Below are 18,746 nucleotides of genomic sequence, written 5' to 3'. Positions count from 1 at the left end.
CTCAGATAAAATGTGCAAAAATAGTTCCTTCAAGGTTGCAATAGCCTGCTACTGTGGCAGTATGCTTAAAGGCATGACACTGTACCTTATTTAAGATCCCTAAGCAGTACCTTAAGGGTACATATTACTACTCTAAAGTCCTAATATGCACATTTTAAAGGTAGATAAGGCACAAAGTTGACGCTTTATGGGACCTACCGTGACAAGCTGTTGTACAAATTTTGATAATTTTTTGTCAGCGTGGAAAAACAAATCCCCTCCCAACCACCTAGTACATTGTGTTGGTGTGGTTTGCATAGGACACTCAAGTTTTCTTCAGAAAATGTAAACTCTATTTTACATTGTAACGATCTAGTATACATTCTTGTTATCTGATGTCATGTCATGTTTCTGTAGATTGAAGTTTATTGTTGCTGGTCCTTTGAAGTGTGAGTATTTGAGAACCAATGTGCAAACATCATTCACTAAATTATCTTTTGTTTCAAACATTCAGATTTTCCTGTTTGGAGCAACAGATCTCTCCAGTGACTCACCTCCAGGGAAGCCGTCCCAAATCTCCAGGCGGTCGTAGCGGCAGAACACTCCAGTGGGTGGCTGCGTGTCTGGCTCCAGCTCAAAGCTCTCGAACTCCAGAACGATCTCCGACATCTTAGGAGCAAAGATCATGAACGTGCAATCCAGGTTGTTGGGGTACTTCTCTGGAAAGCCCGGCGACTTGATGACTCCACTGCTGGAGGTGAAGTTCCTGGAACATTCTGGACCTGAGGTGGACACCGAGAGGAAGGAAAAAGTTAGGATTTCTTGTTTGCTCACAGAGGCAAATGGAGTAGGTGGGAAAAAAACAAACATTGAAGAAAGAACACGGTGGTCTGTGTTGTTTTGCTCGATGATTGCATGGTTTATGGGCTGTGGTGGAGGCCCACCCTGCTCGGGATACGGCTGCTGCCTGATTTCTTGGATGTGTGGACTAATGAAGAAGACGAAACGAGACCGAAAAGAAAGTAAAAGTCCATATGATTCCGTACTTATTAAATGTTTCATATGCACTCTCTGCTGTATGGTTGGTGCTTAAAACAACACAATTAAGAAATAGCAAAATGTGGCCATCATACTTTATAAAACTCACTTTCTACACCCTTTAGAAATGCACACACACTTTTATATCATGCAGCAAGTCAAAACATTTACGCAAAACTCCCTGGTGGACTAGTTTGTTGATGCAGTGTGTTGTCGAAGTTCACACATACATCACTACTTTGCACTTACACAACGGTTGCTCGGCTAAAGCTGTTGTGTGATGAATAGGCTCAGAGCTCTAAGAGTAAATACGCTCTTGTTACAGAGTGATGCATATAGGATCACCTCTGGATCACGAACACTCAACATTACGTTAGCACTGCACCTAATGTAGTATGGAATCTTGTGGTCATTACTGCGGGTGCAAAAGTTTAAAGATCATGAACCAGAACAGAGATGACAAATAAGGATGTCACTGTGGCTAAAAACCAAACCCATATTACTTACCTCTTTAAGTGGAATACAAAAGGGTAACGCTTGAAGAACTCTCAAACTGCTTTCTTGCATAAAAATTGGATGGGGACCATGGTGCATCATTAAAATGGTTTGTACAACCTCTGTTCTAAATCATCTTCTAAAGCCACAGATCAAAATGTAACTCATTTTTTATTGAAAAACTCTCACTTTTCTTATGTGTAAGAGAGCAGCTTGGACATTCTACAACATATCTCCTATTTTGTTCTATGACAGAAAGAAAGCTATATGGGCTTTGACACAATGGAACGTAAATTATGTCAGAATTTTCATTGTTAGGTGAACTACACCTTTTTAAATATTATAAATGGACAGTCTAACAAACAACTCTCCAATGGATGGAACAATTATTGAAAAAAAAATGAATTTTTTCGCAGCTTTAAAGTGGTGTTGAAGAGCATTTTTTGTTATTTTGGAACCTTGGGTGCATAATTTAATGTAATCAAAAACTCTACCACAAAACCTGTTAACTGCTTCTTTTTATCTTTCTTTTTAATTTCTTTTCCATTTTTCCTGTGCTCTAAAGAAAATGACCAGCACGGGAATTTGAAGCTAAAGTGAGTTGACATTTAGTGCACTACTTGGTTGGTTTTTTAAACAGCAGGACATAAATTCCACACTTTTAGTCTTTTCACAGAGCTTTAACATTCCAGACATTTAATATTACAGTTTCTTTCATAAATAAGAAAAAAAAGTTGCAGTCAATGAACGTGGCCTTCCCGAACTCTACAGGCCTCCGTTCTAATCTACTGAAACCTAGGGTGTCAGCAATTACACATGAGGAGAAGGTGTCACATGGACTGGACAGGGTAATTGCACAAACACTTTGGGGTTTAGGGTTGAAAACTGTCAGCTGAATGGTCAGCAATCAGTGTCTCTGAAACTTTCCAAGCTGAAATAAAAGTTACTAGGCTTAGTAGGCTTATAAAGAAAGTCAAAGGAACTATTTGATGATGGAGCCAAAAACTTGCAACTTTCATCTTTAATTTTTGAAAGTTGCATAAGTCCCAGCATCAACAGATAGACACACTCAATTCTGTAGACTATTCTTAAGATAATTTTCTCACAGAGGAAAAATACTGTGTGGCTGTTCCACGGGCAAGAAGGAATTGCATTTTTCTTTTGCAAGATAAGAGCACATTTCCTCTGCACCAATTCTCACTCTATTTATAAAGTGCATGCTATAACATTATCTTTTTTAGCAAAACAACCCAGAACATACTCGAAGCAAGAACATGAAAGCAAATGCGTTGAATTCAGAAATATGTCAGAATCCATTTCGATTGACAGCATTGCCATAAAGGGGTGCTATAGTGGGTATCACTGCTCAGTTTCCTTGTTTAGTTATTTTTGATGACATTTGATGGTCGTCCCATTGAATACTAATGCAAGAATACATATTAAGTATTGTTTACAATGTGTTATTGGCACACTTGTGAGGTTTTAGTGCCTCTCTGTGGATGACGTAAATATAGAGTGTGAAATATTATAGAGAATTGTTGGTCCACTAACAGTGTAGCTTCGCGGCTCTTCACTTTGACTGGCTTTGTAATGCTTCACTGCTGTTTACAGATTGCGGTGGGATTCTAAGGTTTATATGTGTGTGCGTTTGTGATTATGCATGTCTCATATGGATTCAGAGACATGTCGCTATTGTCGCTAACCGCAAATGCTTAAAACATCCACACATTCCCATGTCTCTTGGTTTGTTTCTGCAGTTATTTGCAAGTAGTTGGGAAAAAAAAACTTTACAAGAGAAAGACTGGGGAAAACTGAGATGAGAAACGGGAGGGAGCTTCAAGCCTGTAAACTCAAGCCAAACAAATAAAGCTTTGTGAGAGTCATCCAGCTTTCTCTCTCAGTTTCTTCCCGCTCACAGCCACAAATACTTTCAAGTCGCTCTGAACTGAATTTACACTTAAACACCAGAATTTATGAGAGAGTAGTGAAGTGGTATTGAAAAAACACAGGCTTGATTCATAGCAGCTAAGCGCTAATTCTGACATTAACGGCTAGCTTTTGTACGATTTATTTTGCTTTTCCGCACTAACATATATACACAGGGCTTATCTTTTCAATGCGGTGAAGTGGCTGATGGCTTCGCCTCTGTGGAATATGCTGTTTATTTAACAGGCCAGAGGTAATGCTTGTTAAAATGATCGCTTGCAGGTAGTGCAAACAAACCCAGCAAAGTGTCAGAGATTTAATCCTCATGTTCTGTTGAGATTAACTTGTTGTTACTGTTGTTACGTTTGGGGTCTCCCCATGAGACCTCAGTGATGTATATCTAACAATACAACATGTCTAAACATTGCCGTCATTTAGAAATTATCCTTTTATCTTTAGTTCTTCTGAAAATGTACCAAAACTAGATATTACTGAAGCTGTATCCCTCTCTTTTAGACATTATATTTGAATCAATTATGTTTTTGTACATTTTTTAAATACAACTAAAATACATGTATCCGTTCTTGTTACTTTATCTAAGGGTTCTCTATAAACGCTATCATTTTTTGTAGTTTGTGAGCTACACTGCACACAGTACTGAAAACCTAAGCTGACACAGCTATGTTAACGCTAAGAGATCTATATTACTAGATCCCTTGGCGTACGACAAAGTTTGTGTAATGCTTAAACAGAAATGAAATGGCTGGAGGTGTTCTGGGTCTAGTGAGCTAATCGCTGTTGTTTATATTCCATATATCTGCAGGGAGAATAATTCATCTGGACACACACATACACACACCTTTCCTTGCCGTTTACCCCCGTGGCTACGCTAAGACAGGTTAATGGGTGCGATGAGAGTTTGAGAAGCAAAATTTGGCCACACTTTCCAACAAACATTAATCTGGAGTCACAGCTGTGGGGTTACCCTGAACACACAAACACGCACACTTACAATCTCCAGTTGCTGACACATCATTTAGCCAGCCAGCACGGCTGATGGTTCCCCTTGAGAACGGGCAATGAACAGAAAGACAGTTTTTGCCTTGGGTTTCATTAGCTCTGAGTGTTAATGTAGGGGGGTTTATTAAGAAGACGGGCTTGTAGAATGACATGCTTGCCGTGCCAGATGTGACCTATGACACTGGCCTGTAAAAAAGCAACTAAACTTGTAAAAGACAACTAAACTGGACACAATGAACAAGCTGCCCTCCTCACACAATCCTTGTCCTACTGTGTTGACACAGGTGCCATCGTAAAGACGTTCAGATAACATCTCAATGATGAATGGCCTAGACATGAGTTAGCGATGATGATGACGCAAACTTTCAGTATGACTTCAAGGCAGTTCGCTGGAAACGGCTATGCAGCTATTTAAGTACACACATGGGTTCATTGGAAAAATGTGCCTCTATCTACATTTTTGAAAAATGTAGCACTCCAAAAGCGTACCTATATACTTTACACACACCATTCTCTGTAGTTTCCAACTGAAATGAACACCAGTGGCAGTAAAACATCAACCACTTTTATTCCTTTTCACACAAATTATAATTACAGGTGCAGGTTATCGATTAATAAAAACTTTTTAAATGATTCGTTGCACAATACTATGTTATGACCTGAAAACACTCAACATAGTGCATGATTTGTAAACTAATACATTTTGATGTTTGACATGACAGCTCCATATGTATGGCTTTTCTGCTGTAGTAAACTTGCTCTGTAGCGCACCCGGTACAGCATTGCACTTGCAATACGAAGTGCTTGGGTACAAATCCTGTGAAACACAAGTCACAATAAAAGAGCTCAAAGACTTGCAGAAACAAGATAAAGTGGCATGGTTGCTTCAGCAAATGTGTTTTTATCTTATGTTAATGTATACATTATTTTCAAATGCAAGTATTTTATCGCTACTCACCGGCCATTTGATTTCTGAGCTGATGTGAACTTTGCCAGATTCACATTCATCTATTTCATATAAAACTAAAGACTCTTAGACTATTAAAGCCACTCTAAAAGTGACATGCAAGAACCAATGTAATATAATTTTGCATTAGCATGTTTTCTCAATGAACCTGGGTTGGATGCACAAGAAGAGTTCCTGTTTACTTGAAAAGTCAATAAAATCTGCAACAGTAACATACATTTTGACGTTCATTCCTACAGCTGCTACATGAAGCGCTCATCTTTCTATTAGTGGTGCATGTCATATGGAAGCCCGTTTTCAAAAGGTAAATGCAACATTATCTCTCATCTAATTGCGATTTTATGTTAGAAAATTTCCTATTTATTCTCACAGTTACCTTTTGTTTTTTACTCAGAGGTGGAAACAGGCTTCCACGGTCCCCTCCTTCTACACTGACTCTGAGCGAGGATAAATTACTTCTCCATCCTTCTATCCCACACCCACGCCTTCCACCCCACTTGCGAAACATCAGCCTCTCTTCTCACTTGATGTGGCTCTGAAAATTGCAGAGCTGTTAACTAAAACTTCATGTCTCCTTCAACCCTAAGAAAGGCCATTTTGGGAAAGCCACGGCAAGACAGGATGACATGATAACTACAGACTCCTCTTCTTTACGGATGGGATACGCAAGTTACTAAAAATCATCTAAAAGCCCCTTGTTAAGGATGGTGTAAGGGAACTCTGAGAGAAAGAACATGGTGTCTATGAAACCGTAGCGGTCTGAAAGCCCCCTGAGGACGGCTCTTCGTTAGATATCCATGCTGTCCAGTGTGGGTTAGTGCTTGGGTCAGGCTTGATTGCATTCATAGATAGCTGTGGTGGAGAGATTCTCATCTCTTATCTTTCCTGTGTATGTGTGTGTGTGTATGTGTGTGTGTGTGTGTGTGTAGCTCCCAGGCTTTCTCGCCCTCTCTTCACCTCATCTTCTCTCCCTCACTTTCTTTGTCACTTTCACACTTTTTTCCTGAATAGATTCTTCTCTTCTTTTGTGTTCTCTGTTTATTCACTCTTTGTAGTCTTCGAATTAGCTCTCTACAGTACTCTCGTTTTTTTCCCTCCTCGTTGCTTGTCTAAAGTCTTCCCCATTATTCTTTATATGCATTCCAAAAGAATAAATATTACATATTAAAGCTTGGGAACATTTCACTACTCTGCTACTCCATCCGTCTTTGTTTTGCATTACTGTAACTAAACTTAAAATAAAAAAAAATATCTATCTATCTATCTATCTATCTATCTATCTATAGAAGTATATTGCTTGCCGAAAATATTGTTTATAGTGAATACTGCCATTATTCTTTATCATATTGCTGTTGCTGGCATTTTATAAAAGCATTAAACCACTCAATACGCGTGTTAAATTGATATAACCACAGTTTGTTCTTAAGGACAGGGCAGAGTAAAATCACTGTAACGCATATTCCCTCGTGGCTAATTGCTTTAAAAACATATACTGTATAAGCAGCTGAAGTTGAAGATGCCTGTTCTGAAAGTCTAGCCATCTGAGAGCTCTATAAAACTCACAAAATACACTGTGTATCTTTAATTAGACATTCTGCAGTACTGCTGCTTCTAGCGATTCAGCCCACACGCTGCGGATGTGTGTGAAACCTGCTCTAATCCACAGCTTACCTCTCCAAATGTAGCAGCAGCAGCTTGAAATGAGTATAATCTCATTTTAAACGGTGTTACATTCTTATAATCATCCCACGTTTGAATACCTGCACACCTGTTTCAACACCTGTGTGTAATCATTACTTTTACTTGTATGTCATAAACACACAGATCAGATGGTGTTGACAAGGCTTTCAAATCAGTTTCCCTTTCTTTATTCACCATCCGTCACTCTTCCTATTGCTTTTCACATTCTTTCCTTTGCTTTCTCGCTGTCCTTCTCTGTCTTTAATTGATAAGGCTGACGTACGCTCTGCAGAGTTTGCCTGGTCACAGCAAATTCCCATGTCCTGGACTGCAAACAACAGTATTTGTCGTTCACACAGGATCCTGCGGCTCACCCATGCTGATAAACTAAGAGGGTTTTCTGGAGGAACACACCCTACACGAGGGCGCCCATCCTGGCCGAGAGCGTCTGCTCGACCCCTTGACTGCACAGAGTCGATATGTTTCAGACGTCTTTGCTCTCTCCAGAGGAACCTTATTTCCAATCAGACACATCAAGAAGATGAGTTTAAGAAAACCAGCACTGAGATAATGGAATACTGTGGGAGACTTATTGATGTTATTGATGGGCCAAAGTGTGTGGAGGTGCAACAGCGGGGATGGGAACCTCCGGGGTTGCTCTTTTATAGCTCAGGAGTTCTCAATGGCGTTCTGTGAAGTATCAACTTTGTCTCAGATTTTTCTCCTGAAAGTATAATACATAATACAAATATAAATTACAATATGTTAATATATGTAGAGTTCATTTGCAAAAACAGATAACTCCATTTTTATCAATTTTCAAAAATCATGTTTTTTTCATTGTGCATTCCAATTAATCTCAACTAACTATCTACAGCTAACTAACACAATAAAACACAATAAAAACATGATAACATAATAAAAAAAAACAATTTTTGGAAAAAAAAACTTATCTTAATGTTATGTTAAAAGTTATCTGTTTTTGCAAATAAACTTCATATGAATAAATGAAGAAATATAATTTATTATATACACTAACATTCAAAGTTTTTTTTATACTTTATTCAACAGTGATGCATAACATTTATCAAAAGTGGCAGTAAAGACTTATTGTTACTTATTGTTAAATTTCTATTAAAAAAAAAATGTTTTTATTAACTTTCAACGTATCAAAGAATCCTGAAAATTCTGTTTCCAGCACAACTGTTTTCAACATTGATAATAATCAGAAATGTTTCTTGAGCAGCAGATCAGCATATTATACTGATTTCTGAAGATCATGTGACACTGAAGACTGGAGGAATGATGCTGAAAATACAGCTGCGCATCACAGAAATACATTACAGTTTAACAGAGATTCACATAGAAAATAGCTATTTTAAAATGTAGTAATATTTCCCAATATGACTGTTTTTACTGTATTTATCATGCTTTTTAACATATTTCTGGGACATTATTGACACTTCTGCAAAAGTCTCTCACCATATAATCTCATTGCTGTCAAAAAAATTGAGATATTAAAGAGATGTCCTTTGTGATTTTTCTTGTCTATGGGAATGACCACACACAACCGGAAAATAAAGATTAAAATAAACCCCCCTGGATCATCCATCTCATCCTGAGGTCACACTCGGGGGCAGCCCAGGGTCAGTATTTGTGTGCTGCACCTGTCCGAGGTTACGCAAACACGCTTTCTCTGAGTCTCTAGCCCTACCTCAATCACAGGAAACAGATCTGAACAACAGGAAATTTCTGCTTATTGCCGTGACATCTCCAGATAAGACCAACGGTCCCTCAGTGTGTATCTGTGTGTGTCTCTGTAGGCCAGACAATGCCAGAACGAGAGACCCTGAAGGTCTACAAGTGCGCGTTATCAACTGATCTATTCTCCGCCAGCAGCTCTCCCACCGGGATTGACAAAGAGAAAACAGACAGTGCTCTCCCTCGCTTACATCTCTCCTTATATGTTTGTTGTGCTCCCCTACAGTGAATTCCTACCTTCCATGTATCCTTCTTATTATAAAATGATAGTTATGGCTCTAAAATCCACTGTGGGGCTGTTGTAGCTTATATTCGCCTATCACCTTCTTTTTCTTTCTACTCACCCGTTTTGAAGATCTCGTAGCGGATGGAGAAGCCAGCACCATGAGTCTCGTAGTCAGACACAAACTTGATGAAGAGCTGGTTCCCAGAGGAGACCACAGGAGAGGGAGCGATCTTCCCACAATACTTCCCGACCAGCTGGCCGCTCTCATCCACTCCATCTCTCACTTCCACATAGTCATATCTGCACAGAGAGAGAAGCACAATGATCAGTTCAACTAAACATAACTAAACAATCATTTTAGAAAGTCGGTTCATTCAGTTTGTTTCAATGAACAGGTTCTGAATATTATAACTTGCATTTAAAATATTATAAATATTTTTACTTAAAACTGTCAAAAACAGTGGCTAGGTAGTGAATGTCTGCGTGTGTTAAAAGTATACCTTTTTGCAATTTTGCCAATCACACAAATATCAACATATTGCAAACAAACACATGTACAATAAACTGCTTCAAAACAATCATTTGATTTAGGTAGTGTTCCTGTGTGGCATTCTACGCAGTTTGTGAGGAAAATAACATCAATTTTGATTAGATTATATATACTGTTTCAAACACTTTGTTAATCAGTTAAACTGAATCAATATAAAAATAATAAATAAAACAATAAAATATTTTTCATGAATAATATCATTGGGGATTAGTAGCCAGCTTTATGTGTGATTTGCCCTAGTAAAATTATAAATACAAGGAGGTAAGCACAAACACATCTCAAATGCCAAGGGGACAACACTGTAAACCTTTCTAGCCTGGCTCATGAATATTAATGAGATGATGCAAAATTCACATAATACTAGCACAGTGACACTTATAATACTCTACATCTACAAAAGTGTCCTGTTTTTTTCTTTTTCTGAGCTCTAATGATGAGTAATGTATCATGATGCGTGCATGTTATAGAGCTAATAAGGGGCAGACAAACTGCTGCATATGAATGACAGAAGATGGTGATACCCTTTACATGTCGGTTTGACAGTCTGTGAGTGGAACAACAGTTATAGTATGAAAAAAAACAAGTGTCGCCTCCACACACACACACACACACACACACATGCATGCTCCAGTTCTCCTCAAAATATAATTTCAACCCTAAAGCTATTGGCTTGTGCCGCCACATAATTGAGTCTGCGACAGTTTGGAAGACTGTTGCACAAACGGCAGCACATGCACACACAAAAACCCACATGCACACACACATGCACGCTAATATTGTGTCTGTAATACAATACGGGAGTGGGTGGGTGGTCCTGCCTCAGCTAGCAAGCGAGATGGGATGAAAAACTAAAGCTGATGTGAATTCTCCACTGTTTTAAGTCTGTTTGGACAATTCGCTCCGCATACTGATATAATAATGGTGAATATCAATTGGGGTAGGCTCAGCATGGAATATGATTGACAGCAAGGTCTTGTTTCCATGGCATTTAATCACCCCTGACACATGTAACCGCAGGAACGACGGGAGGATAGGAGAGCAAAGCATCATGGGGAGTAGAACGTTCTATTTCTTTTCAAAGAATCGCAGTTTGGTTTCTCCAAGCTTGTTAGGGATGCATAACCAAAATCTTGCTTGTGCATAATATAATTTCATTATCTTGAGAGGAGTATTGAAATACGGTGATATATATATATATATACTGTATATATATTATTAATGTACACAATAGCCAAGATATGCAGCAGAAGACCTCCCCGCTCAAGAGAATGGTCTATTCCACCTGCCACACATTATGGGAGGAGATGTGTGAAAATTTAACGAAGGTATCGCAGACAGCAGAATGTGTGTCTGTGTGTTAGTGTGTCCAGGGGGTTTTGGGAGGCGTTAAAATTGGGGCACGTCTCATACTGTGCATTCAGTGATATAAAGGTTGGTTTGTTTCACACCGTTGGGGGTGGCATGATACCGTATGCGTGCGAATGGAAGGGACGGAATATGAGAAGCGTGCCGCTCTCTGAAACTGGGTCCCCTGGGGGGGCGGTAATGTAGAGATGACTTCACCCGTGTCTCTCCTCTTGGCTGGCCTGATGGAAGAGGCCTAGAACTCCATCAGTCACAGCAGAAGAGAGTGCCACTGCTGTAACGCTACATATGGACTGAAAATGCGTTTAAACTGACAGGTAAAGAAAGTCCAAAACGCCACACAACTTACTGTACTGTCACGTAAATATTTAAATGATGAAATCATGTGCAAAAGTGGTAATTATTAAAAAAATAGGAAAAATAGAGGACCCTTGTAGACCTTTATAACTGTTTGCGTATGCTATTAAGTAACGAAAAAGCAGATTTTTTAACCTTATGGAAAAGGTAAGGTTAGTTCATGTTTATTGTTTGATTTTTAAAGTATTTTGCCTTTTTTAATTGGTCAGTGACCCAAATATCAACATAATACAAATAAAACCATGTGCAAACACATAAACAGAACCTCTGCTCTTTTCAAACAGCCTTTGCTGCTCACATGACGTTTGCAGAGCTATGACCTCACTCTATTTGGCTTGGGCCTACTGTTTTGTGCTTGGTGCCATTTTTTGCACGCCGTTCTGTTTTTCATTCCCTGCCCTCTTCCTCTTAAGACCAGCTGTGGAAACAGCACTCCTGCACCCACACAAACAAGCTCTGTTCTCCTCTTCTACTTTATCAGTCTGAGCAGGAGACCTCAGTCTACCTTCAGTCCCATCATGGTACATTTACGCAGGAATCCTGCCAATGCACTTACACTTTTACTCACTGCCTTTACGGCACAGAGGCCATAAAAAGCAGTCATTAACTCTCCCAAAGACTTCTTTTGTTTTCTGTCATCATTCTGGCTTGCCTAGCATTCCGGTGAGCTTGATTTACTTAAGTTAGGTCAAATTATGCTCTGAGAGACTGTTTTGTCAAGATAAGAGGGGAAGATGAAGAGAAGAAACGCTTAGAGTGATAGTTATGCTGATCGTCAACAACATTTTGACGCAGTTTGGACATAGACCCTTGCATTCAAGTCTAAACATGTTCTTGGAGCAACATCCTTTGTCCTCAAATAAACATACACTTACCCGATCACTAAAACCCAGAAGGAAATCATTGTTTGGTGAGAATCTTATTCAAGGCCCCAGCCTTAACTCTAAAACAAGAATCTGATTGGTTGATAGGATGGCTGTTCTCGACATAGACATTACTTTCCTTTCTAGTGGCAGAAAAACTTGATATTTAGGTATCAAATTATGCATTTCATCCCATTTGTGATAGGTTTCATTACACTCTCTTCGCAGCCATAATAAGAAGTTGTGGTCTTTTGCTGAGACTACTACTGCTACAATAATCCACAATACCCAACAGTCAATATATGGAATTACGTTACAAAAGTGTGCACATAAAAGTGTACCGAAATAACTTAAGGCGACATTCGGGACAGGGCCTTTGTTTGGGATGGATTAGGACTGGGATTAAAATTTCTTTTTGATTTTAGGCCTAGATTATTGCTGGGGTAAGGTTTGGTTTATATTTGTTTGATAGGTGGACCCTTGTAGACCTTTATGACTGTTTGCGTATGCTATTAAGTAACGAAAAAGCAGATTTTTTAACCTTATGGAAAAGGTAAGGTTAGTTCATGTTTATTGTTTGATTTTTAAAGTATTTTGCCTTTTTTAATTGGTCAGTGACCCAAATATCAACATAATACAAATAAAACCATGTGCAAACACATAAACAGAACCTCTGTTCTTTTCAAACAGCCTTTGCTGCTCACATGACGTTTGCAGAGCTATGACCTCACTCTATTTGGCTTGGGCCTACTGTTTTGTGCTTGGTGCCATTTTTTGCACGCCGTTCTGTTTTTCATTCCCTGCCCTCTTCCTCTTAAGACCAGCTGTGGAAACAGCACTCCTGCACCCACACAAACAAGCTCTGTTCTCCTCTTCTACTTTATCAGTCTGAGCAGGAGACCTCAGTCTACCTTCAGTCCCATCATGGTACATTTACGCAGGAATCCTGCCAATGCACTTACACTTTTACTCACTGCCTTTACGGCACAGAGGCCATAAAAAGCAGTCATTAACTCTCCCAAAGACTTCTTTTGTTTTCTGTCATCATTCTGGCTTGCCTAGCATTCCGGTGAGCTTGACTTACTTAAGTTAGGTCAAATTATGCTCTGAGAGACTGTTTTGTCAAGATAAGAGGGGAAGATGAAGAGAAGAAATGCTTAGAGTGATAGTTATGCTGATCGTCAACAACATTTTGACGCAGTTTGGACATAGACCCTTGCATTCAAGTCTAAACATGTTCTTGGAGCAACATCCTTTGTCCTCAAATAAACATACACTTACCCGATCACTAAAACCCAGAAGGAAATCATTGTTTGGTGAGAATCTTATTCAAGGCCCCAGCCTTAACTCTAAAACAAGAATCTGATTGGTTGATAGGATGGCTGTTCTCGACATAGACATTACTTTCCTTTCTAGTGGCAGAAAAACTTGATATTTAGGTATCAAATTATGCATTTCATCCCATTTGTGATAGGTTTCATTACACTCTCTTCGCAGCCATAATAAGAAGTTGTGGTCTTTTGCTGAGACTACTACTGCTACAATAATCCACAATACCCAACAGTCAATATATGGAATTACGTTACAAAAGTGTGCACATAAAAGTGTACCGAAATAACTTAAGGCGACATTCGGGACAGGGCCTTTGTTTGGGATGGATTAGGACTGGGATTAAAATTTCTTTTTGATTTTGGGCCTAGATTATTGCTGGGGTAAGGTTTGGTTTATATTTGTTTGATAGGGATGTTATTCCAGTTTCAACAAGTATACTGCTTCAGCAACATGCCGTGATTGAGTAAAACACATTACTATTACAGGCAGATGTGAGACCAAGTTGCTGTAAAATCCTAACCAAATTCACTCTTTTAAAAAAGGTAGTGCACTTTGTTGTAAGTCAGAGATTGATCTGAATACAATTTGCAAAGATGCTTTGGTGTGGTAATGTGTGAAGATTTTGACAGTAGCATCCGAGCTCAAGATGGAGAGCATCGGTCTTGTTCAGATCGGTCCGTTCTGCTCTCTCCTTCCTCTTTCAGCAGGTAATTTCTCCCTGCTCTTATGGCTTGCAGAATGATACCACCACCTATAGACACACACACACGCAAGCACAGATTTTCTCTCTACTTTAAATCCCACCTAGGTAAACCCAAGCGTGACCAGACCTTTGAAAAATTGATGCAAGCGTTATCCAGCCAAAGATTTGGGGGTTTAAGAAGTCGTTTCCTCCTCAGTGATACCGTGAGAATCAAAGGTGTGTTATCGGATTTCAGCAGTCTGTCACAGAATCACAGTCACCATTGCCCAACCATAGTCACAGCGGAGTTAACATTATACTGTACTACAAGCTCTCCTCAAGACATCCTTTTCGCTGCGGCTTTGAAAAACAGCAGGCTTCTTCTTCCTGCACGTAAAGTCTTAGCACCTTCAGAGATCTTGTTTATGGCATGTTTTAGTCAGGCGCGGCACTTGTTCCCTAACACAGATGGACCTTGTTAAAAGTGTACCGAAATAACTTAAGGCGACATTCGGGACAGGGCCTTTGTTTGGGATGGATTAGGACTGGGATTAAAATTTATTTTTGATTTTAGGCCTAGATTATTGCTGGGGTAAGGTTTGGTTTATATTTGTTTGATAGGGATGTTATTCCAGTTTCAACAAGTATACTGCTTCAGCAACATGCCGTGATTGAGTAAAACACATTACTATTACAGGCAGATGTGAGACCAAGTTGCTGTAAAATCCTAACCAAATTCACTCTTTTAAAAAAGGTAGTGCACTTTGTTGTAAATCAGAGATTGATCTGAATACAATTTGCAAAGATGCTTTGGTGTGGTAATGTGTGAAGATTTTGACAGTAGCATCCGAGCTCAAGATGGAGAGCATCGGTCTTGTTCAGATCTGTCCATTCTGCTCTCTCCTTCCTCTTTCAGCAGGTAATTTCTCCCTGCTCTTATGGCTTGCAGAATGATACCTCCACCTATAGACACACACACACGCAAGCACAGATTTTCTCTCTACTTTAAATCCCACCTAGGTAAACCCAAGCGTGACCAGACCTTTGAAAAATTGATGCAAGCGTTATCCAGCCAAAGATTTGGGGGTTTAAGAAGTCGTTTCCTCCTCAGTGATACCGTGAGAATCAAAGGTGTGTTATCCAAGGTTAGCATTTCCACGAAGGAAGCTGGATTTTTTTCTATTTTAACACCTCAAGCCTTTAGGGGACAAGGTAGCAGCTTGCTCACCATAACGGTCTACCATTCTCCATAGTATGTGACAAGCGTTAACCAAGCCTACTGTAATGGGCTCCTGCAGCCGCTAGCTGTGTTTGGAACGATAATAACCTCACTGCTGTCACTCAAAATGTTGGTGAGACAGACCAAAAAAAATGGAGCTGGGGTTGGAACCAGAGTCCGTTACAACAGTACAGAGAATGAAAACACTCCCTGATGGAGTTATTAGCTTACATGCAACTGTTGCAGCGTGTACAGGGAGGGACCATGACTTGAGGCTATGGCTAAGAAGTTAGCCCTGAGTTTTATGATAACTGAGTAATGGCTTAGTGGTGCTTTTGTTTATTTTTTACTATATCTTTTGACTGGTTGAAACAGGTTCCGTTGAGAATGACATTCTTTTTTGTCTCGAAAGAATACAGTACAGTTTATGCAAAGAAAAATGAGAAATTAAGCTCAGGTGTGAAAGCACTTTTATATAATGCAAGTGTGCTGTTGACCTCAAATAGACTTTGTCTCCTGATCTGTTCCCAAATTCTTGTCAACATCAGAATGAATAGAAAATCATTTAAAAACAGGTGCAAACAATGTCTGATGTTCCCCAGTGACAGATGTGTCTATCCAAACATCCGCCATTCATCCTTCATCCCTAAACCCAAGTGATTAGAGTAGCACCATTTAATAATGGGGGGCACACAGTGCATGTGGTGTAGGGCTGGCGAAGGGTGTGGACATGTCAAGTGGTTCAATACTTTTCAATTCCGTGAGAGTAAATTACTCCAACCCAGCCCCAGTGGCCACAATCGCAGAGAGGTCTTAAGCATCATGCTTAATCTTTGAGACATATTTTTAGATGCTAATCAATTTTGAATGGGTGCGGTGCAGGAGACCACGCCGCACGCTTTCATAAACGGCAATTATGATTAACATTGATGGATTTAGCATGTCCGCTTTCATTAGCACTGCTAATTAGGCTGTTCAGAGAGATACAGATTCCCAACAATCACATTAATGAATTCCAGTATTTTGAGGGAATTATTGCGCACTGAATTACTAGCAGTTTCACTACAGTCTTTAATAATAGGCAAATAACCAGATGAAAGAGGTAGCAGTAAAGGCTGAGAAAGTATACCATGAGATACAAGATTGCTCTGGCAATTTCCACTCTGAGTGCAATCACATTTGAAACACCTTTCCATTTTTTGTTTACACCTCTGAGACAAGCACTTGTTCTTCCTCTTAACCAAATCCAAACTTGTTGGACATTCATTTTTGCCAGGAAAAAGCAGAGTGGGCCACAAGACAAAGAGGGCACTGTGCTACCACTGCATTATTAATTCTCCTCTACAACAGTGCACGTCAGCAAACAATTATGTTTCCCCTCATTCCATCATCTGTCATTATCCATTAAAGCAATTTTGCTGGAAAACAGAAAGCTTTATGGGTTAGAATTCGAAGAAACACAGAAGGCATATTAGACCATAAAATGCCCTCATTTAGAATCTAACATCCTGTTCTCGTTGGAGGAAGGAGCAAGAGCAATTAATTAGAGTTCTGCCCAGGAGGCAAAATGGCTAATATGCATTTACTGATTAAGTGAAACACGTACACTAAGCAAGCCACAGAACAGAGCTCGGTTAGGTTACGTCAGAGTGCCACACTTCTTTGCTAATGTACAATTCCCAAATGATCCAATATAAACACAGCTGAAGGAGCTTGAGGAAGTTTTGTCTTCAACCAGTAGGGCAGGATGGATATCTGTGTATCATCCACTGACAGGTGTGATGAGGAACTGCACTAAATTGGCTTAACTTTACCTCAGAGATTTAACCCGAGTGTAGCAATGACATGGTGGAGGAAGCTGCTGCAAACCTACTGCAGTTTAGGAAAAATAAGTTATTAACTTTGCAAGAGTTAAACGATGGTGAAATTTAACCGTGGAATTTTACAAAATGTATAACCATACAGCTAAGGCAGTACTTAAATTGTGGGTTAGGTCACCACTTGATGTCATGTGTTGATGTCTAATGTTTGAGAACCAGATATAACATGTTCACATAGGATTCAGCTAAAAATACAATTTAAATAATAATATAGTCACTGTTGTTGTACATTGGAGAGAAAGAGCAAACAAAAATCCACTTTAGTACAAGAACAGGACAATGGAAAAATAAATTGCACTATATGGTGTACAAGGGACACAGGTCTTCATTCGGTCTCTGTCAGGAGCCCATTTCACTGGCCATTACTAAGAGAATAGCCACCATTTGTCCCACCTTGACATTTGATAGGGCGTATTATTACTGAGCCAGAGTGGTCTCAGCCCTCTGGAGATGGGTCCATGGTTAAGAAGATGAAAAGTCAAGCTATAGAAAAGGACGTGGATTGAGTTTGAGGGAGGGAGGTGGCTGGCGGGGGTCAGGGGCAGGTGTGCACAATCCTCTATTAAAAATACCCCCCCCCACCTCAAATTCACCCAGTCAACCTGTGTCTCACACCTTTAGGGCTGCTGCTGATTCTGCATTGGTAGAAGTTGAAGTGAGCCTCCTCTAATGAAGACTCAATTCATGCCTATTATCTGCAGAGAGACAGCAGGGTCAGCTTTAAGGTAATACCTTTTGCTATGCTAATTACAATACTAATTATTCAGAGATATATAACAAGATCCCGCAGGCTAGAATGTCTGACCCATGTCACTAGTCCAACAGCAAAAAAGAAAAAGAACAGACAATTATTATAGATGTATATCTAAATGCATTGTTCAATAAAATAACCCAAAAATCCAAATGGGCATAGCCGTAAACTGATGACAAGGATATGACCTAGTGACTTTCAGAGTAGGGTTAAAATCAGATACAAATGACGACTGTGCATGTACAGTATGAGACAATGAGCTTGTGTAAAGAAAACAACCATTACTAAACTCTCTGGCCCAAATGCATACTGCAGGCTAATACATACTCTCAAGTAAGTAATTAACATAATACTTAGGGAGGTCAACTAGAGGTAAACCAGTGGGTGGCATCCATGAGAGAAAGAGAGAGGTAGACAGAAAGAGACAGATTGAAAGAGAATGTGCTATAGGCTCATGGATGAGAGCATGAGGTCCCCCAGGTCTACGGCCTGGGTCACTTGAAGTTTTCCCCTAATGTCTCATGTTTCTTTCAGAGTAAATCTGTGCTTATAACTGCATTGGGAGTAATTCAATTAACTTGCTTTCCTTGCGTGTCTTGCCCCCTCTCCTCTCCTTCACCCCCCCCCCCCCCCCTCCCCCCCCCCTTCTACACTG

At 39.7% G+C, this 18,746-nt stretch overlaps 1 protein-coding gene across 1 annotated transcript in view; it reads right to left on the bottom strand.

The window, feature by feature from the left end:
• LOC107566911 (neuropilin-1a-like) overlaps window positions 1–18,746 on the bottom strand; it is a 74,433-nt gene that overhangs the window by 46,523 nt on the left and 9,164 nt on the right. The window contains exons 3-4 of the mRNA XM_016252481.1: window positions 9,211–9,392; window positions 534–761 (exon numbers count right to left, since the gene is read on the bottom strand). Of these exons, the coding sequence (XP_016107967.1) occupies window positions 534–761; window positions 9,211–9,392 (410 nt within the window). The remainder of the gene's footprint in view (window positions 1–533; window positions 762–9,210; window positions 9,393–18,746) is intronic.

This window comes from Sinocyclocheilus grahami, unplaced genomic scaffold (genome assembly GCF_001515645.1).
Source record: "Sinocyclocheilus grahami isolate Dianchi unplaced genomic scaffold, SAMN03320097.WGS_v1.1 scaffold1112.1, whole genome shotgun sequence".
NCBI classification, from domain to species: Eukaryota; Metazoa; Chordata; class Actinopteri; order Cypriniformes; family Cyprinidae; genus Sinocyclocheilus; species Sinocyclocheilus grahami.
This window is presented reverse-complemented; position numbering and strand designations above follow the sequence as displayed.